Here is a 22,374-nt window from a genome sequence, read left to right as displayed (position 1 = left end):
CTGCCTTTAGGGTACAAAAAAATTGTAATCGGAGCCTAGTCTGTGTTTGTACGTGTGAGATACACCGTTTAATAAAAAATTTTCTATTCCGCTATTCAATATACACCCTTTTTGAGTGTAAAAAATTAAATTACGACATAGTCTGTATTGGTACATGTGAGATACACTTTTTTAAATTTGTTTGGCGCATCTCCTTCCACCGCCGAGGATTGCAGGGCGCTTCAGTTTGCCTCCTGTTCCGAACTCCTCCTACTCATCATCCTCATCCTGCCTTTAGGGTACAAAAAATTGTAATCGGGGGCCTAGTCTGTGTTTGTACGTGTGAGATACACCGTTTTATAAAAATTTTTCTATTCCGCTATTCAATATACACCCTTTGGGATAAAAATAATTAAATTGTAGCATAGTCTGTATCGGTACATGTGAGATACACCTTCCAATCTTTTGGGGCGCATCTTCCACCGCCGAGGATTGCAGGGTGCTTCAGTTTGCCTCCTGTTCCGAACTCCTCCTACTCCTCATCCTCATCCTGCCTTTAGGGTACAAAAAATTGTAATCGGGGCCTAGTCTATGTTTGTACGTGTGAGATACACCGTTTTATGAATTTTTTTCTATTCTGCTATTCAATATACACCCTTTTTGAGTGTAAAAAATTAAATTACGGAATAGTCTGTATCGGTACATGTGAGATACACCTTTTTAAATTTGTTTGGAGCATCTCCTTCCACTGCCGAGGATTGCAGGGCACTTCAGTGTGCCTCCTGTTCCGAACTCCTCCTAATCCTCATCCTCATCCTGCCTTTAGGGTACAAAAAATTGTAATCGGGGCCTAGTCTGTGTTTGTACGTGTGAGATACACCGTTTTATATCCTTTTTTCTATTCCACTATTCAATATACACCCTTTTGGGGTGAAAAAAATTAAATTGCGGCATAGTTTGCATATTTGACTGTGAGATACACCCGTGCGATACTGTTGTTGTTTTGTTCCGCTATTCAATAAACACCTTTCTAGGGCAAGATCATAAATTACAGAAATATGAGGAGACCGTCAAATAGGGGCCGTGGCCTGGGTCGTGGTGCTGCTGGTAGAGCTCCTTTTGCAAGGAGAGGATGTGGTCGATCTGTGCCAGCTACACGCACAAGTGAAACACCTTCCTCAAGTGTGAGTAGGCGACAGAACCTGCAGCAGTATTTGGTAGGGCATCATGCGCCTCTAGAAGTGATGAGGCCAGAAGAAGTACAGGCGATAGTAGATTGGGTTGCTGACAGTGCCTCCAGTTCCTTCACATTGTCTCCCACCCAGTCTACTGCAGAAGGGTCAGAGTTGGCACCTGCAGCCGATGTCCAACCGTCTTTCACCTCACCCCCTTGCAAATCAGGCAAGCAGTCTGAGCCCCAAGTCATGCAGCAGTCTCTTCTTCTTTTTGATGACTCTGTCAGCAGGGTTTCCCAGGGCCATCCACCTAGCCCTGCCCCAGAAGTGGAAGAGATTGAGTGCAGCGATGCCCAAACACTTATTTCTCAAGATGAGTACATGGAAGGACCATCGCAGCACGTCTCCGATGATGACGAAACGCAGGTGCCAACTGCTGCGGCACTCAGAATTGTGGAGACCGACAAGGAGGGCAGGGGTGAAGACTGGGTGGAAGATGATGTGGAGGACTATGAGGTCCTCGACCCCACATGGAATGAACGTCATGCAGGTGACCTGAGTAGTTTGGAGGAAGAGGCGGTGGTCACACAGAGCCACCAGCACAGCAGAAGAGGGAGCAGGGTGCAGAAGCGGAGCGGCTGTGCCCTAGACACTACGCCTGCTACTGCCCAATGCAGCAAGGGACCGAGCGCACCAAAGTCAGCTCAAAGGAGTTCTCTAGCGTGGAAGTTCTTCAGAAAATGTGCTGATGACAGGACACGAGTGGTTTGCACCCTGTGCAATCAGAGCCTGAAGCGAGGCATAAACCTTCTCAACCTGAGCACAACCTGCATGATCAGGCATCTAAGTGCAAAGCACGAGCTGCAGTGGAGTAGACACCTTCAAAACCAAGAAAGGTCTCTGGCTCCTCCTGATTCCTCTTCTGCTGCAGTCTCGGCCTCTTCATCCACCTCTGTAGTGATACCGGCACCTGCCACCCCGCAAACAGACGATCTGTCAGCAACACCACCTAGTGCTTTGTTTTATCTGACTTTGTACAGATATATTGTTTTAGGCAGCACCATTTATCTCACTCTCTCTCTTTTCGTGTAACTATGTTAGCCCTATTTTTTTGTATATTGTAAAAGATGATGTCACGCCGAGTAAATAGATACCTAACATGTTACAGATTAAAATTGCACACACTCGCGGGATGGAGCTAAACTACGGTACTTAAAAAATCTTCATAGGCGACGATTTAAATTTTATTAACGGTTACCAGTTTAGAGTTACAGAGGAGCTCTTTTTTTTTTAAATTATTGCTCTCGCTCTGGCGATCGCGGCGATACCTCACGTGTGGTTTGAACGACGTTTTCATTTTCGGGCGTGACTTACGTATGCGTTTTCTTTCGTGCGCAAACTCACGGCGACGGAGGGGGGGGGGGCCTTAAAGCGGTAGTATCCCGCTTTTTGACACTTTTACCTACAGGTAAGCCTATAATAAGGCTTACCTGTAGGTACAAATAATATCTCCTAAACTGGCACGGTTTTGGAGATATTTACAGTGCATGCAGCCGCTCGCGCGAGCGGCGCATGCGCTCTGAAGGTCCGGGGGGACCTTCAATTATGTTTGCCGGAGCTTGCCGGAAAAATCACTCCGCGCCAATCAGCGCGCCGGAGCCGCCGAACCCGGAAGAGACGGCGAGGGATCATGGCAGCGCCCGCAGCGTCCGGGGGTCCGTGTCGGGGCTTCATTTTAAGGTAAGTTACACATAATGGGCTAGTATGCGATGCATACTAGCTCATTATGCCTTTGTCTTGCAGGTTTTTTTTTTTTTTATAGGGTTTACAACCGCTTTAAAAAAAAATATATATATTCATTGTATTTTTTTTATTTTTAGCACTGTTTTTTTTAAAAAAAATCGGATCACTTTTACTGCTGTCACAAGCAATGTAAACATCCCTTGTGACAGTAATATGCAGTGACAGGTACTCTTTATGGAGGGATCGGGGGTCTAAAAGACACCAAACCTCTCCACTGCACTTCAATGCATTCAAAATGCCAAAATCAGCATTTTTTAATTACTGACAATTTTTTTTTTAATTCGTTAGCAGCCGAGTAAACAGGAAGTGGCATCATGATGCTCTTCCGCGTTACATCATCGGAGACCCGATCAAAGCCAAATCCGGCTTTGTTCGGGACTCCAACCAGCTGGCCGGCGTGCAGACAGTGGGATGGGAGACCTGGGCCGAGCTGCAGTAGGCGGTGGGGGGGACGTCTCCTCCCGCTCGCTGGGATAACGGACGAGCGGCTCCCGAGCCACATCGGCTGCTATCTTCTGAAAGCCGACCGTTGGCTCTAAAGAACGGTACCGGGAAGATGCCTGCAGCTGCAGATAATTTCGCTACAACTACTTCTCCGAGCCGACGTACAGGGACATCGATTCGCGGGCAGTGCTTAATACATGTGTTAAAACACAATTTTTGTTAGCAAATATTGAAAAAGCAGAACTAGATATTTTTTTTTAACTTCAGTTGAAGTTCATCTATGGACTTCACAAGTTTTTTTTTTCTGGGTGTGATTTACGGATCTTATTAACCACTTGCCGACTGCCGCAAGAACATATACTGCGGTGGTCAGCCCCTCCTGGGCAAAGTGACGTATCTGTACGTCACTCGCCCACAAGCCTCTAAGGGGTGAGCCCACGCCGCCAGAGGCACGCTCCCGCCCCCGCTCGTTTCCTGACATCCCGCGCGCGTGTGACCGGCGGCTCCGATGTCCGCCGGTCACTCGCGATCTCCCGCTGGAGAGGGCGAAAGGCAGGCGGCTGATGTAAACAAAGCCGTCTGTCATTCTCCCTGATGTAACTGCAGAGATCATATGATCCTGTTATGTAGGATTGTATGTCTCTGTGGTTACATCAAAAGCTACGCCCCTAGGGTCACACTTAACCCCTAGATCTCTAATAAAGTTAACCCCTTCCCTGCCAGTGTCATTTTTATAGTAACAGTGCATATTTATAGCACTGATTACTGTTGTAATGTCATTGGTACTCCCAAAAGTGTCAAAAATGTCAGTTAGTGGACCGATCTGTCTGCCAAAATGTCGCAGTCCCGCAAAAAAAATTGCAGATTGCCGCTATTGTTAGTTAGAAAAAAAAACAATAAAAATGACAAAAAACTTTCCCATAGTTAGTAAACGCAATAACTTTGCGTTCAAAATACGCTTATTGCGAATTGGCTTAAAATATTAAAAAAATTTTATTTTTACATTTTTTTTGAGAATTTCATATAAAAAAATGTTATTTTTCATTGTTGATATAAAGGCGTGCGGGTGCTGCCCTCTCCGTACCCCGCTGAAGAAGTCACACCCATTGACGCAACGCATAAGGGGGAGGAGCTGTGACGTCTCCCGCGACGCTCCGAAGGGATCGTACATTTGAGCACAATGTGTTCTATGTTTCCCATGCTGAACTGTATGCACTAGGAAAGTGCCATCTTTGTAAGTAGTGTCATTTTATCTTACAATAAATACTTAATTAAACGGAGAGCATTAGATGTCCTTATTATCTTTTTTTGGGGGATGTTAAACCGCTGAGCTGCTGTGTTATCCAGAAGTGGTAAAGCATAAGAGATCGGGATTGGAGGAGTCCATCTGGTATTTTGACATAAAGTGCAATGGCCCTTTGTGGTCAAGTAATGGAGGTGAGAGGCTAGCACTTACTGTGGTGGTGGTGTCATGAATGAAGTGGTGCAATACTCATCCCTTACAGCACGGGTCTCCTTTATCCTTGCCTCTTTGCTCGGCTTTGTGAAGTTTAAGGACTTTCTCCTATACATACATTTATGTATTTATTGCTTTGGACATTGCTTTTAGTAATTTATGTTATTTTTTAGCGCTGCACCTTTTTTGTAGTTTTTATGCCTTTTGGGACTTGTTAGTTTTGACCTATACCGGTGTCCAGCTGCTTTTACTGCACATTCTTTTAGATTGTAGCGCTGAATAAGCTCTCTTTTATATGTAAAATAGAAGAAAATTAAAATAGAAGAAAAGTAAAATAGAAGAAAAGTAAAATAGAAGACATTTAAAATAGAAGAAATGTAAAATAGAAGAAAAGTAAAATAGAAGAAAAGTAAAATAGAATACAGTAATCCCCCGCTCCATCGCGGTTCAGTTTTTGCGGTCCCGATATATTGCAGTTTTTTTTTGTAATGTTATTTTACTATATAAATCATTAAAAATGAAATATTTTTGTGTTTTCCATAACTCTTGCTATGTCTCTCAGTATCTTTTATGTGTTTAAATGAGTTTCTATTGTTTTAAAAGTGTGTTTAAAGACCTTAAAATGCTTTTACACGTACAGTGACAGTAAAAAAAACATGCCTACAATGCATTTTAATAGGGTTTTTCTATTTTGCGGATTTCCACTTTTCGCGGCTGGGTCCGGAACGTAACCCCCACAATGGAGGGGGGTTTACAGTACATGTAAAATAGAAGACATGTAAAATAGAAGACATGTAAAATAGAAGAAATGTAAAATACAAGAAATGTAAAATACAAGAAATGTAAAATAGAAGACATGTAAAATAGAAGAAAAGTAAAATAGAAGAAATGTAAAATAGAATAAAGTAAAAATAGAAGAAACGTAAAATAGAAGAAAAGTAAAATAGAAGACATGTAAAATAGAAGAAATGTAAAATAGAATAAAATAAAAATAGAAGAAACGTAAAATAGAAGAAAAGTAAAATAGAAGAAATGTAAAATAGAAGAAAATAGAAGAGATAGAAGAAACCCGCTTTTTAATGGTGAAAGTAGCTGGGAGGCTGCAATTCTCCCACACTCCACTAGAGAGAGCTGGAAGGGGTGGGAGGGACTGAAGAGGACTTTTACATCATATCGGTAAGCTCCTGCGGATAGAGCCATGTTGTTACATAGTTGCATAGTTAGTCGGATTGAAAAAAGTCCATCTAGTTCAACCATTGTGTTAATCCAAAGGGATGTGGGCAGAACCGGGTGTGGCTATTCACTGATAGGGCCATCAGCAGTGCAGACATCTAAGCAGCTACAGCAGCAGCAAGAGTGGCAATGCTGCAGCCAGGGCCGGGACAAGGGGTGGGCAGGAGGGGGGGGGGGGCGGCTGCCCTGGGCACTGTGGCATCATGCGAGGTTCGGGGGCACCACAAGGAGATTTGGGGGGATGAGATTTGTGTTGAAGGGGGAATTTGGGGGGTGCAGCAGGTTGTAAGAATTGTTCTAGGAGGGGAAATTTGGGGAGGTGTGCTAGTGGTGGTTTGTGCTAGAAAAGGTGATACGGTGGGGGGAAGGGGATGTGTTCTAGTAGGAATGATTGGGTGGCTTTTGTGCTAGACTTGGGGGGGGGGGGATTGTGCTAGGGTGTGTGATTTGTAAGGTTTTTGCTAGAAAAGGTAATATGGTGGAAGGGTATTTTTGCTAGGGGGTAATTTTTGTAGGGGAGGGGGATGTGTGCTATTAGGGATGATTGAGGGGCATTTGTGCTAGAAGGAGAAATTTGGGGGGGGGGGGATTTGTGCTAGGGTGCGGGATTTGTAAGTTTTTTACTAGAAAAGGTAATATGGTGGAAGGGGATTTTTGCTAGGGGGTAATTTTTGTAGGGGAGGGGGATGTGTGCTAGTAGGGATGATTGAGGGGCATTTGTGCTAGAAGGAGAAATTGGGGGGGTGGATTTGTTCTAGGATGGGGGATTGAGGGGGGATTTGTGCTAGGATAGGGGATTTGGAGTGGTGGAGGGAGAGAATTTGTGCTTAGAGGGGGAAATTGAGGGGTAGAGTATATGTGTTAAGAAGGGAGAATTTTATTTTAAGGGGGGGGGGGCAAAATTGGGGATTGGAGCTAAGCATGCAGATTAGCGCTCAGTTATTTTTTTTTTGGGGGGGGGGTGAAACTTGGCATGTTTGCCCTGGGCTCTAGATGACCCGGCACTAGCTGAAGCTGTTTCACCATAGAAAGAAGGCCATTGTCACCTTATCAAAGGAGGTGCCCAAAGGTTCAACTGGCAATATCAACAGATACAAAGGGTTTCTTGGAATGAGAGCTAGGCTTAATGGAATACCCGCCAATATTCCATAAATTTTGGATTAAAATTTACAAACAAATATATTTTCTTATCAATATATTATTACCTGCTTCCTATATTATTTTTTCGCGTTTTGCAAAATTCTAACCTTTAGCTTTTCTCAGGGGCATAACTACAGGGGTTGCAATTGCAACTGGGCCCCATGCTCCAGGGGGCTGTGCGGCTCCCCTGTACACCTGGATAGGAGGGGTTGTGGAGGCAGTATGTAGAGAAATCACTGTCCTCCTTTTTCTTCCTGTAGCTGCAGAAGGAAAATGGAGGAGATTGGTTCCTCTGTATGCTACCCCCGCCACTCCTCCTATTCAGTTAACTTGTGTTCTGCTGTCTCTGGGCCCCTGTGTGCTCCCCTGGTCCCCCCCCTACTGTGCTGCCCCCCCCCCCCCCACTGTGCTCCCTCCCCTCTCCTGCCAGCTGCTGCAGGGGATGTGTCACCATAGAGAACCAGGAAGGGATCGGTAAATATGTAATTTACCAGATCCTTCCTTTTCTGAATGGACAGAGTCATAGTCAGTAACATATTGTAAAAATATAAAACAAAATGATTAAAAATAATACAATTAAATTACCAAAAAATAAAAACTACTGACACCAGTGGGTGAACTCCCAGGATCGCAAAGGTCACACTTGAGACCGTGCCCTGGCATTCCGTCACCGTGGGGAGGCCCCAAGGTGGCAGGAAGGGGGCCCACCACCAAAAGAAAGCTCTACTTGTGGGGAAAAAAGGACATCAATTTTATTTGGGCACAGCGTCGCACGACCGCACAATTGTCAGTTAAAGTAACGCAGTGCCGAATCACAAAATATGGTCTGGTCATAAAGTGGGTAAATCCTTCCGATCCACAAGGGGTTATAAAAAAAAAACGCACTGGATAAATTGCTTGACAAAAACCGTGCAAGATAAAAAGTTGCAACAACTGCCATTTTATTCTCTAGGGCAGGGGTGGGGAACCTAAGGCCCGGGGGCCGTATGCGGCCCTCAAAGTAATTTGGTTCGGCTCCCCCTGCAGCTGAGACTGTGTCTCTCAGCTGATCTGTCAGAATGGAGCCAATGCTTCCTGTATAGTTCTGGCTCTGTTCTGACAGTCTGAGTGAGTTACAGGCGGAGTGATATCAAATGCACACCACCTGTGACCAATACAATTGCCTCTTCCTCCAGCGCGGCGCCACTGCTAGCCAGCATTTCCCACCAGCAGCACACGCAGCAGTACCAGCCAGAGGCAGCAGTACTCACAGCAGTACCCGCCAGAACCAGCAGTACTCACTGCAGTACCAGCCAGAACCAGCAGTACTCACAGCAGTACCAGCCAGAACCAGCAGTACCCACAGCAGTACCAGCCAGAACCAGCAGTACTCACAGCAGTACCAGCCAGAGCCAGCAGTACCAGCCAGAGCCAGCAGTACCCACAGCAGTACCAGCCAGAACCAGCAGTAGCCACAGCGGTACCAGCCAGAGCCAGCAGTACCAGCCAGAGACAGCAGTACTGGCCAGAGACAGCAGTACCAGCAGTACCCACAGCAGTACCAGCCAGAGCCAGCAGTATCCACAGCAGAACCAGCAGTACCAGCCAGAGTCAGCAGTACTCGCAACAGTACCAGCCAGCAGTACCCACAGCAATACCAGCCAGCAGTACCCACAGCAGTACCAGCCTGAGCCAGCAGTACCAGCCAGCAGTACTAGCCAGTAGTACCAGCCTGAGCCAGCAGTACCCACAGCACAGTACCAGCCAGCAGTACCCACAGCACAGTACCAGCCAGCAGTACCGGCCAGCAGTACCAGCCTGAGCCAGCAGTACCAGCCTGAGCCAGCAGTACCAGCCTGAGCCAGCAGTACCCACAGCAGTACCTACAGCACAGTACCAGCCTGATCCAGCAGTACCCACAGCAGTACCAGCCTGAGCCAGCAGTACCCATAGCAGTACCAGCCAGCAGTACCCACAGCGCAGTACAAGTCAGCAGTACCAGCCTGAGCCAGCAGTATCCACAGCAGTACCAGCCAGCTGTACCCACCAGCAGTACCAGCCAGCAGTTCTTTTCAAAACTTACCACCACAAAGAGTCAACTGCGCTCCAGACTGACCAACGCAAACCTGGAAAACCAGTTGTGAGTAGCAACATCATCAATACCAGCTAACATCACACACCTCACCAAAGAGAAGCAGTTGCAGCTATCACATTAGGGGTGAGTTAATTAAATGTTTGACCAAATATAACAGGCACATTTTTAAGTTGATAATTTTGTACGGCCCCCAAATTATTTTATAAACACCCAAATGGCCCTTGGCAGAAAAAAGGTTCCCCACCCCTGCTCTAGGGTCTCTGCTAAAAAAATATATATATATAATGTTTGGGGGTTCTGAGTATTTTTTTTGCAAAAGAATGATGATTTTTACTTGTAAGAGAGAAGTGACAGAATTGACCTGGGTGGCAAGTGGTTACACTGTGAGGGACAGATGCATACTGGCACGGAGCCCACCCACACTCCTTAGGAGGGGGGGAGCAGAGACGATAATCTCCACTGCTGCCCAGAGAAGTGCAGGATTTGTAGGAGGAACTCTATCATCCTCCCCTCTGTGAAACTGCTGAGACAAGGTGGAGGCAGAGATGAGGGGAGTGCTGAAGCTGCAGGAGAGGTGTGAGGGCCACATAAAATGGCCTGGGGGGCCTCATTCGGGCCTTGTGTTTGACACATGTGATCTAGCAGTGTTGGCGAACCTTGGCACCCCAGATGTTTTAGAACTATATTTCCCATGATACTCAACTACACTGCAGAGTGCATGGGCTTCATGGGAAATGTAGTTCCAAAACATCTGGGGGTGGCAAGGTTCGCCAACATTGGTCTAGAGGGTGTGATACAATAACCTTGACTTTCTAAAGCGGTAGAGAATTTACACTTTCAAAGTGAGATTTTAATTATCTTAGTGAATGAAATAAAATGACATTCACTTCACAAAATAGGATATATTTTAGTCCTGGGTCCCCTCTCAGTCCTCCCCAAGTTTGGTGTCTCTGTCACGTACGGTTCCGGAGCAGTGCCATGCCAAGCTGACCATGATTTCCCACAGGCACCATTGTTAAAAACCAGTAGCAGTGTCATGTCAAGCTGACCAAGATTTCCTGTAGACACCAAAGTTAAAAACCGGGAGTAGTGACAAGCCATGCCAAGATGACCAAGCTGTGTCCGTACTCGCAACTGTACATAAAGTGAGTGTACGTAAAACGGGGTATGCCTGTAGTCAATAAAGTCCAGCTGCTAGCACATATGCAGGAAAAACGGCATAAAAACATAAATAATCATAAAACTGTGCAGCGCTGATGTTAAAAAAGTCCAACAGATCTAAAAGGATCAGGTAATACACAAAGAAGCAATTGTGTTCGGTCCCCGTACGGGCCACCAAAAACCAAAAAAAAGAAGAAGCAAGTGTGAATGGAACATGGGTGAAAAGGTCGAAGAAGAGCCCCCACCAACACCAAACACACTGCCTCTTACCCCAGGATGTGGACCCCCTAAACGGAAGGTCAACAAATGTTCTTGACACTATCCTTTAGCTGTGAGGACACAAGCACCTTTCGATTCTGAAGGATCCTCAAGCCAAAACATGGAATCCACTCTGAACTTTTCCAGAGGCACATGGGGCTCATGATTGGTTATTCACTTTTAGGGATGAGGTTCGAGTTGAACATAAGTTCGGCTCGAACATTGGCTGTTCGCTCGTTCATTGAATGACGAACAAATGGGCTTCTTCGCGGGTACTTCGAGTTCCCGCATTATAATGGACTCTCTGACCTCTGAATTCCAATAAATAAATCACTGGCTGGCAGGGGGAAATGAACTCACAGCTCTTATCATTGCGAGCCTGGTATTCTACCACCTACACAACCAATCCTGCTTTCTCTTCCTAACTTTTATCTCATTCACTGTGTGTAAGGTGATATAGGAGTTAGTTAGTTAGGCAGGAACAGGGGCGGACTGAGCATTCGGGCACTGCCCGAGGGCCCCCTGGCCAGCAGGGGGCCCCATGAGCAGGGACAGTCACACTCTCTAGAAAGGTGTCCCACTACAGCTCATTCCGGTGCTTGTACGCAGCAGCAGTGTTACTGCTTCTAAATACATACATCGCCTGGCCGTGTGTATGTATTTAGAAGTTCTGAATCTCCTTTCTGTCTCCCCAGCCAGCAGTCTGCACGCTCGCTCTATGCCTCTCTCACTCAGATCCCCCCTCCCATCTTCAGTGCCGTTTGATGGTAGAACCTGGGGGGGGGGGGGGGAAGGGGCATAGTCACTGTAGTGATGGGAAGTTCGAATCTTTGAAGTGAATCGGATCATTTCGAGTCACTCACTGAAATGAACCGATTCATTACTTGAAATTAACCGATTAATTGAATCGAATCTTCGGTTCACTTGCTGAGTCTGCTGACAAGCAAGTGAACTGAAGCTCCGACTCAACTCTATTCAAATGAGCTGAATGAGAAGAGTGACTCATACGTTTGGCAGCTCTCTGGGGATGTTTTCTTTGATTTAACTCCTTCTTGGCTCCTCAGAGCTGTCTCGAGCCTACGGTATGTGTCAGACACAATACACTTTGTCAGATTAGCCAGCATTATCACGTTCAGGACTTCAGGTGACAGCTGTATATATTTAAAGCAGGTTTCTGTGCATGTGAACTGCATTCTGATGGGCAACCTTCACAGTTAACATTGCCAGCTATCAGATTTGTCCAGTTTTTACAGCGCATGCACAGGAATAACGATCAGATTTTACTAATGTGTGGGTACTTCGGCCACAGTAATAAAATTTGATTTTTATTCCTGTGCATGCGCTGTAAAAACTGGATAAATCCGATAGCTGGCAATGTTAACTGTGAAGTTGGCCCATCAGAATGCAGTTCACATGCACAGAAACCTGCTTTTCATGTATACAGCTGTATGTGCTGCTGATGAACGGTTCTTTTAGTGTACTGTGCTAACAGAGACCGACTCATAGGTTTCCATTCTTTTGACTCAGTAACTGATGTACTGAACTACTCAGTCAACTGATTCGACTCTTCACCCTGAACGGTTCAATACAAGCTTGTTTCTGGCCAGTTCTTCAGTGTCAGTGTGCTGATTGGTTAGAGGGAGGAGCTGAGCTCCTCACTCTAGGATCATATTACCATCAGCCCAGACCAGCTCTCCTTCAGTGACTGAATACTGAACTGTTTCATCATACCGAGTCGTTCAGTAAGAAGAACCGAGTCATCCAGTTCACTGAAAAGAACGATTCATTCATGAACCGGACATCACTAAGTCACTGCACTCTCACACTTCATGCAGGGAGGGAGTTCATCGGTATGGGGAGGTAAGCTGCACAATGCCTGGAAAAGTGTCATGTCAGGAGACAGGAGAAAAGTTTTTATGGTACCATGTGAAGGGTTAAGGTGACAAGAAGAGTGACAAAAGCAGCCCGAGGGTGAGTGTGTGTTTTGGAGCGAGCAAAGTTTGCAGCCCCCTCCCCCCAGCTGAAAGACATCTAAGCAGGCACAGATCATATCCCTATCTACATAAACAGTCCCCAAGCACTCTGTATGTCCAGATAATATGTAGTTTATTTTTGACCTTTCCATTTATCCTGTATTATCCAGACTCTGTACTGTGAAAAGTGTAAACCCACCAAATAAACTATATACACTATGTACAAAATAATAATCCCCAATAAACATATCATCAGGATTTTCAAGGCTTTATGTATGAAAGTAATAAACAGGCAAAAAATTTGGGGGAGCATACCCATGTATTTCCAAAGCTGCTGCAGCTATGAACCAAAAGACATGTGTATTAAAAAAGAATAGCGCGCAAATGCAAAAGAAATGACTACCAAATCTGAAGAGAGTCCATAAATAAAAATGGGGGTTTGGTCCCACCATATGGCCATATCGTGCTCAATGAAGGTAGGTGTGTACCGCGCTCAGGAAAAAAAATATATATGTGTGTTGACTGAAATATAGGTGAACTTCAATGCAGCTGTTCAAAAAGGTAGTGACCAATTGTGTTAAAGTGCAGTGCAAATACAGCGCAAAGATCAGTGAAAAAAACTAATATCAATAATAAGTTGCTAGAATGCAGCTGTTCATAAATTATGGTGACCAAAATTCATAAGTGCAAAAGAAAATAAATCACAGCGCAAACAATAATGAATCATATACAACATAGATAAGGTTCTACTCAAACTCATAAAGTGCACCGTGCAAATATGTACAAAAAAAGCAGGAGTGTAGAAACCATGTAAATATATGCAGTAATAAAAGTGCCAGTCCAAATAAAATAGTTCATTAAGATCTCAGTAGATGATAAGATATATGCAGTCTCAAAAGTGTATCCCACGAAAGTGCTGGAGTGCCAGGATAAAAGTGCACAAACATGCAATATTTTTCGGTGCTGTGAGCAGGTGCCGGTCCTTCCCCTTTGGGTGTTCACTTACCGGACAATGGTGACCCCTATGCCGTATAGCTATAGAGATCGACAGGGCTTGTGTCCTAGTAAGGAACCAACTGTCAAAGACTCCTCCAAGCTAGATGTATCTCCACAGATGTAAAATACCCCGATACATGTATTGGAGAAAAGGATGCTCACATAGTGTAAATCCGATAAAAGAATGTTTATTTGTGCAAATAGTTAAAACAAACTCACATTTCGTGGCTGTGTATAAGGCGTATAGGGTAAAAAATCTCGTCCTTCCTGGTGGCTGGTGCCGCTAGAACGCCCCGTGGTTACGGCGTGCGTTCCACCGCACCGGAAGTGACGTATCGCCAAGACGTAGACCGGAATTGCGTCGACGCGTTTCACCCTCCTCTTCCGGGCGTTTTCACAGACGTATTTCCGGTCTGCGGCGATGGGCAGTGTTTATATATTGCTCCATCTAATTGGCAAATGGCGAACTTCCTATTCCTGATGGGTGTATGCAACTTCATCTCCACCCAACCGGAAGTCATGGAGCCGCCATATTTCTATTCCCTCATCATATAACATAAAAGATCAATAAAATCAATGAAATAAGGGCCAAAGTTTCGCAAATGTACAACTTATATACAAATCGGGACTCCTAAAAACATAATATAATATTTTGGGCAACAATCAACAATACATTATCAACATCAAAAAAATCAACATCCAAAGAATAGGAAGTGTATTTGTTGTGTCAATCCTCATAACACACATTTCCATTTGTTAACATCAAAAATATTAAAAATATTTTTATTATTTATTATATTAATATTAATATTAGTATCAACACTAATATTAAAATACTAATGGCAATTGAAGAAAAGTGGAATATTATAGAAATGATGGATAGTAATACTAATTAAATATCCCATTGAAATCCATATTAAAATTGCATAAATATATATAGATATAAAATTATATGTTTAAAATTTGTTTTTAAAAAAGTAGGTTATGTTTTTTAAAAAAGTAAAAGAGCGTGGGGAACTGACTGGAAATTTGTGTTACCAGTTTGACAGAAAACAGTTCAGGTCAAATTCCACATTTAATCCTTCAGGCTGCATAGTTTTTAATAAAAAATCCATTTGCCCTCATTCTGTGAAATGCCCTGTTTCATATTCCCTCCCCTCCAATTGGATTTTACTCTGTCAATTCCACAAAATTTTAAAACTGAGGGGTCTTTGTTGTGTACCATTCTAAAATGGTTAGACAAACTATGTTTTTTAAAACCAGTTTTTATATTTGTTACGTGTTCCCTTAGGCGTGTCCTTAGCTCACGGGTTGTACGACCCACATATTGGAGTTTGCATGGACACTCCAATAAATATGTTACGTGGGTGGACATGCACGAAATGAATTTATCTATTTTAAAGTTTTTTCCTCTACTAGTGGATGTGAATTGTGTGGTTTTGCGGGTTCTGTGTTTAGATGTTTTGCATATTACACAGCGCCCACATGTGAAAAAACCAGTTTGGTCTAAAAATGTTTGCATAGCTTTAGGTAGATTTACTACGTTCTTAGCTAGTTTATTTCTCAAAGTGGTGGGTTTTGTATAGATAAAAACAGGCTTTTTGGGTAGTACTTTTTCAAGAATGGGGTCTTTCTGTAAAATATACCAATGTTTTTTAATTATGTGTTCTAGTTGTTTATGTTGCCTAGAAAAACCAGTCATAAAAGCCGTCCCATACTGTTTGTCCAAACTTTTTGGGCGGGTTTCCAACATTTGTTGTCTGTTGGATTTCCTGACTTCTTCTTTTAATTTTTTCAAGGCCTTCATCTTGTACCCCTTCTCTTCAAATCTTTTCAGGATCGTGTCAGCCTGGATTTCATAATCCTCATCGTTATCACAATTACGTCTAATTCTTATTAGCTGACTTTTTGGAACTGTGTTTAACCATCTTGGATGGTGACAACTGTGTACCGGAATGTATCCATTCCGATCCACTTCCTTGAAATAGGTTTTTGTACACAGTTTTGTATCCTTTTTGTATATCACCAAATCCAGAAAATTTATATGTTCCTTATTCCATTGATCCGAGAAGGAGATATCATATTCATTTGTTCTGATCTCAGACAAAAATTCTTGGAATGACTCCATATTTCCATCCCAAATGATCAGAATATCGTCTATGTAGCGTTTGTATAACCGTAATTCTGGTCTGGGTTTGCTAAAAATTACTTCTTCCTCCCACTTACTGAGGAAGATATTAGCCACCGAGGGGGCATATTTTGCCCCCATCGCCACCCCTTTGATCTGCCTGAAATAATCACCACTATGCCAAAAAAAGTTTTCACTCATGGCCAATTCCAACGCCTGTAGTAAAAATTCAACTTGTTCTTTCTCCATGTCTGAGCCTTCCAAGGCCCACCTAATCGCTTGTAATGCATGTTCCTGACAAATGTTTGTGTACAATGAGTCCACATCCACACTGGCCAGTATCTGTTGGGGATTGGTATTGACTCCCTGTAGGATCTGTATTACCTCCTTGCTGTCTCGCAGGTAGGCTGGGAATTTTTTTGCTAGTGGTTGCAAAAAGCAATCAATGTATTCCCCTAATCTGCTGAACAGGGAGTCAATCCCACTTACAATGGGCCTTCCCGGGGGCTTAACTTGGTTCTTATGTACTTTAGGAATTTGTTAAATTACAGGTAGACGGGGGGCGTCTGGGATCAAATATCTTGCTTCTCGTTTATTAATCAATTCATCATTCCGTGCTCTCTTAATCAATCGTTTCAACTTGGCTTTGTTTTTGTTGGTAGGGTTACCCCTTAACTTTTCGTATGTTTCCCGATCTTCAACCAGCCTGTTGAGTTCATCTAAATAGTCCTTTTTATTGAGAATCACCAGACCGCCCCCTTTGTCTGCTGGTCTGATAACCACTTCTTTTTTATTTTCCAGTTGTTTGATCCCAGATTCTATGTCTTTTTGTCTTCTCCCATTTCCAACATTAAACTGTTCAATTTCCTGCTCTACCAAAACTCTAAAAACTTCACTAAAATGGGGATTCCGTACTTTAGGGTTAGAAATGGATTTGTTCCTCAGTTGCGTGTATAAAAATTTGGTGTCACATGTTTTAAAATCTTCCTTATTAAAATAGTGTTTTTTGATGTTGATTTTTCTTATGAACTTTTGTAGGTCTATATATACCTCAAACTTGTTGATGTTTTTGTTTGGGGCAAATTTGAGCCCCAACTCCAAAACCTTCATTTCCTCCTCATTGAATATCGCGTCACTGAGGTTGAAGATGCCTTGGCCTACTGGTCTCTTTGTCTTTTTCTTCCCCTGGCCTCCTCGGCATCCTCTTGTTCTATATATCTTCTTTCTGGTTCTTGACTCTGGCCCGGGGTATGTTGCCATGGGGTCCAAGACTCTTCTCTCTGTGGCTGATTGTTGCCTTGGGTTCCTCCTCTCCCCCGATTTTGATTGTTCCCTCTCCCTCTCCGTGGGGGTCCTCCATAACCCCTCTTGGGAAAACCCCCTCTCGGTTGGTTGTAATTCCATGGGGGCTGGTCATTCTGATAATACTGTTGTTGGTCTTGGGGTGGCCAGTAATTCTGGTAGTATTGGTTATTGTGATAGTCATTTTGTTGCCAATGAGGTTTTCCTCTACCTCTTCCCCGTCCCCTGCCTCTGTTCTGCTGGGGCTGGGGGTTCCCAACATTGTTACCATAGAAGGGGGGTGGCGCCTCCTCCCTCAGTGGTGCAAACTGGTTCTGGACCGGAATTCTGTAGTAGGGGGTGCTAGGGAGTCTTTCCCTAGGTGTCGGTGTAGGATTGTAAGGGGTGTCAGGTCCGTATCTCCCAGGGTGGGGAGTCAGATGTTCTTCATCATAGCTTAAACGTCTTCCTCGGTTTTCCCTGGGTTCGGTGTTCCCATCCCCAAACGAAATAAATTCTCGTTCCTCAGTAGTGGCTCTGGAGGTTGCTGGGGGGTTGCTAGTTTCTTCTTGCCACTTGTAAATGGTATTATTTTTGTAATCATTAGTGTCCCTATTAAATTTCTTAAGTTTTTTATGTTGTGTGTCTCTGTCTACTTTGGCCACAAAGTCCTGTAATGATTTCATTTTTTCTTTGTAATCATTATTATCTTGAAAAGGTGTCATGACTTCTTTTAACCCTTTAATTTTGTCTTCTAATGCCTTAAGTTTCTTCTCTCTCCTGGATACTATTAGTTGGAGGAGTTTTTGTTCCGATTGGTTAAAGAAAGAAAACCAAGCTTCCTCCAATTCTTTCCCCTGCATCCCATCATTGGGGGACAGGTCCCATCTTAATCTTCTTGGTGTCATTCCTTCCTTTAGATATTTTTTGAGGGTAAAAATGTCCCACCAAGCTCTCACTTGTTTGTCAAGAGTGTTTCTAAGTTGTTTAAAATTTGCTATGAGATCTCCGCTAGTTCCATCATTGGAAAAAAATTCTTCAGGGTCTAGACTTCTCCCTGATATAAAGGAAAATACTTCCATGGCTGCGGTATGTGCTCAGGGTGTGAGAAGGTATGAAGGTAGGTGTGTACCGCGCTCAGGAAAAAATATATATATGTGTGTTGACTGAAATATAGGTGAACTTCAATGCAGCTGTTCAAAAAGGTAGTGACCAATTGTGTTAAAGTGCAGTGCAAATACAGCGCAAAGATCAGTGAAAAAAACTAATATCAATAATAAGTTGCTAGAATGCAGCTGTTCATAAATTATGGTGACCAAAATTCATAAGTGCAAAAGAAAATAAATCACAGCGCAAACAATAATGAATCATATACAACATAGATAAGGTTCTACTCAAACTCATAAAGTGCACCGTGCAAATATGTGCAAAAAAAGCAGGAGTGTAGAAACCATGTAAATATATGCAGTAATAAAAGTGCCAGTCCAAATAAAATAGTTCATTAAGATCTCAGTAGATGATAAGATATATGCAGTCTCAAAAGTGTATCCCACGAAAGTGCTGGAGTGCCAGGATAAAAGTGCACAAACATGCAATATTTTTCGGTGCTGTGAGCAGGTGCCGGTCCTTCCCCTTTGGGTGTTCACTTACCGGACAATGGTGACCCCTATGCCGTATAGCTATAGAGATCGACAGGGCTTGTGTCCTAGTAAGGAACCGACTGTCAAAGACTCCTCCAAGCTAGATGTATCTCCACAGATGTAAAATACCCCGATACATGTATTGGAGAAAAGGATGCTCACATAGTGTAAATCCGATAAAAGAATGTTTATTTGTGCAAATAGTTAAAACAAACTCACATTTCGTGGCTGTGTATAAGGCGTATAGGGTAAAAAATCTCGTCCTTTCTGGTGGCTGGTGCCGCTAGAACGCCCCCCGTGGTTACGGCGTGCGTTCCACCGCACCGGAAGTGACGTATCGCCAAGACGTAGACCGGAATTGCGTCGACGCGTTTCGCCCTCCTCTTCCGGGCGTTTTCACAGACGTATTTCCGGTCTGCGGCGATGGGCAGTGTTTATATATTGCTCCATCTAATTGGCAAATGGCGAACTTCCTATTCCTGATGGGTGTATGCAACTTCATCTCCACCCAACCGGAAGTCATGGAGCCGCCATATTTCTATTCCCTCATCATATAACATAAAAGATCAATAAAATCAATGAAATAAGGGCCAAAGTTTCGCAAATGTACAACTTATATACAAATCGGGACTCCTAAGAACATAATCTAATATTTTGGGCAACAATCAACAATACATTATCAACATCAAAAAAATCAACATCCAAAGAATAGGAAGTGTATTTGTTGTGTCAATCCTCATAACACACATTTCCATTTGTTAACATCAAAAATATTAAAAATATTTTTATTATTTATTATATTAATATTAATATTAGTATCAACACTAATATTAAAATACTAATGGCAATTGAAGAAAAGTGGAATATTATAGAAATGATGGATAGTAATACTAATTAAGCCCTGTCGATCTCTATAGCTATACGGCATAGGGGTCACCATTGTCCGGTAAGTGAACACCCAAAGGGGAAGGACCGGCACCTGCTCACAGCACCGAAAAATATTGCATGTTTGTGCACTTTTATCCTGGCACTCCAGCACTTTCGTGGGATACACTTTTGAGACTGCATATATCTTATCATCTACTGAGATCTTAATGAACTATTTTATTTGGACTGGCACTTTTATTACTGCATATATTTACATGGTTTCTACACTCCTGCTTTTTTTGCACATATTTGCACGGTGCACTTTATGAGTTTGAGTAGAACCTTATCTATGTTGTATATGATTCATTATTGTTTGCGCTGTGATTTATTTTCTTTTGCACTTATGAATTTTGGTCACCATAATTTATGAACAGCTGCATTCTAGCAACTTATTATTGATATTAGTTTTTTTCACTGATCTTTGCGCTGTATTTGCACTGCACTTTAACATATCGTGCTCAAGCCCACTACTGCGTCAAAGTACCCCATTATCAGTGGGTCCTACACTATCCATGAAAAAGAGATGAATCCAGCCTTTCTAACCCTTGGAGATAATACTCCTTGCTGGGAAAAATGTGCAAATGCACTACAGGGGACTTGGATTTGGTAGTAATTTCTTTTGCATTTGCGCGCTATTCTTTTTTAATATATATGTCTTTTGGTTCATAGCTGCAGCAGCTTTGGAAATACATGGGTATGCTCCCCCAAATTTTTTGCCTGTTTATTATGTATTCGGTCTGACCAGACTATCGAGGTTGAGCAGCCCTCCCCACCCCCCACATACACCTGTACTCAATCAGTGTCCACCATCAAGTGGATATAGGAGGAGTCCCCTGTAGTGCATTTGCACATTTTTCCCAGCTAGGAGTATTATCTCCAAGGGTTAGAAATGCTGGATTCATCTCTTTTTCATGGATAGTGTAGGACCCACTGATAATGGGGTACTTTGACGCAGTAGTGGGCTTGAGCACGATATGGCCATATGGTGGGACCAAACCCCCATTTTTATTTATGTATGAAAGTACAATCATATGAACACTGATCATTTAGAGAAATATTTCTGTCTATTGTTATTTTTATGTACTCATGGTTAGGCTTGGTTCACAACTACAGGTGCGAGCATGCTTTTCACACACGAGCAACATGGAAAAGTCATGAGAGAGTCCAGTATGGGGCGCACATTTGCAGATGCATGGGGGGTGCCCTTAACAATTATTAGAACTGCTGTGCATCTGCTAAAGTGCAGCACATTTCTGTGCCTGTTGGGAAGGCATGCAATTTTACATGCATTCCTCACATGCATAGCTGTGAGTTTAGCTTTAGGGTCCTTTCACACGGGCGGTGCGCTTATTGGACTCAGCAGGGATCGATCCACTGATCCCCGCTGAGCAGGCGGATGACAGCTCCATCTCCGCTTACTATGCAGAGATGGAGCTGTCAGATCCCCGCTCTCCTCTGTGGGAGATCGAATGATAACGGACCGCCTGTCCATTTGCATCTGATCCGATCCTCCAGATTGATGGAATATAGGGTTTCCATCCGTCCAAATTTCACAGACCACATCAGGTCGGATAGCAGCAGGTGTCAGTGTACATGTCACCGCTGACATCCGCTGCTCCATAGAGGTACATGGAGCATCCGATCCGGTCCACCTGAAAAACTGACAGGGACCGGATCGGAAATCCTGTGTGAAACGTGCCTAAGAGTGTTTACTTTATGTGCTGAGTTTACACTTTCCCAACATCCCCACAGACACTGCCATTGAAAGAAATCCCTCCCCAACTGACTCACCTCCACCAACTGTCATCCCCCCACAACTGCCTCACACCCCCATCCCACTGTTGCATGGGGGGGAGGCTGCAGTTACCCCCCCCCCCTACAGGAGGATGGTAAGTGGATAGTGCAGGTGATCAGTGAGCAGCAGGTGGGGGAAATTAGTGGAACCAACCTTGTGTGGCTCTCACTGCAGCAGCTGAAAGCCAACATCTCCTGCTCCAGCTGCTACAGTGAGAGCCACAAAGAATTGGTTCCAGTTATTTCCCCCACCTGCTGCACTGATCGGAATTTCTCTCACTTCCTGGGCCTCCAACCCCCACATCGTTGCCGGCATCCCTCCTTTCCTCTCCCACCGGTGGTAGTTGGGGGCACACATTGAGAACCTCAGGATGGAGAGCTGGAAAGGGTCTGGAAAATGTCATTTACCAGCTCCTTCCTTTTCTAAGTTAACACAGTGAGTGATTGATACTGATCACTCACTGTATTAACTGTGTTTACTATGCTTCAGTTTATGAATGGACAGGAGCCTCTGTCTCCTGTTCATTCATCTGCAGTGCAGCTGAAGCTACAGAGAAAGGGACTGGAGAATGTGTCCCTTTCTCTGTCTCAAAAGTGAGACTGATATGCCACCAAAGCCACCCACCAATGTTGTGAAAAACATTAAAAAAATTATTAAATTAAATTTAGTTAAAATAAAAATAAAATTTGTTTAAATCAGACTTACAATTCTAATCAGAATAAAAAGCTACGCCCAATATGTGGCATTAGTTAGCCACACCCAATATGTGCCGAAGTGCACTATGCACGCCACAGGCCACCTTTTCCCTGGTAGGGGCCTACAGTGCATTACTTTGTCCATGATGCTGTTTAGGTGGCACTGCCCATGAGAGGCTCCTGGTACCTTTACTGGGTCACCAGCTTTAGGTCTCT

General features: G+C 43.7%; 1 protein-coding gene across 1 annotated transcript in view; it reads right to left on the bottom strand.

The window, feature by feature from the left end:
• The window catches only part of LOC309553072 (uncharacterized protein), a gene marked incomplete at both ends in the record, with an annotated part of 46,965 nt that overhangs the window by 8,153 nt on the left and 16,438 nt on the right, over positions 1-22,374 (bottom strand). The window contains 2 exons of the mRNA XM_082253971.1: positions 15,339-16,242; positions 16,489-16,715. Of these exons, the coding sequence (XP_082110097.1) occupies positions 15,339-16,242; positions 16,489-16,715 (1,131 nt within the window). The remainder of the gene's footprint in view (positions 1-15,338; positions 16,243-16,488; positions 16,716-22,374) is intronic.

The sequence above is a fragment of the Pelophylax lessonae genome, assembly GCF_965119305.1.
Source record: "Pelophylax lessonae genome assembly, chromosome: 4".
Lineage (NCBI taxonomy): Eukaryota > Metazoa > Chordata > Amphibia > Anura > Ranidae > Pelophylax > Pelophylax lessonae.
This window is presented reverse-complemented; position numbering and strand designations above follow the sequence as displayed.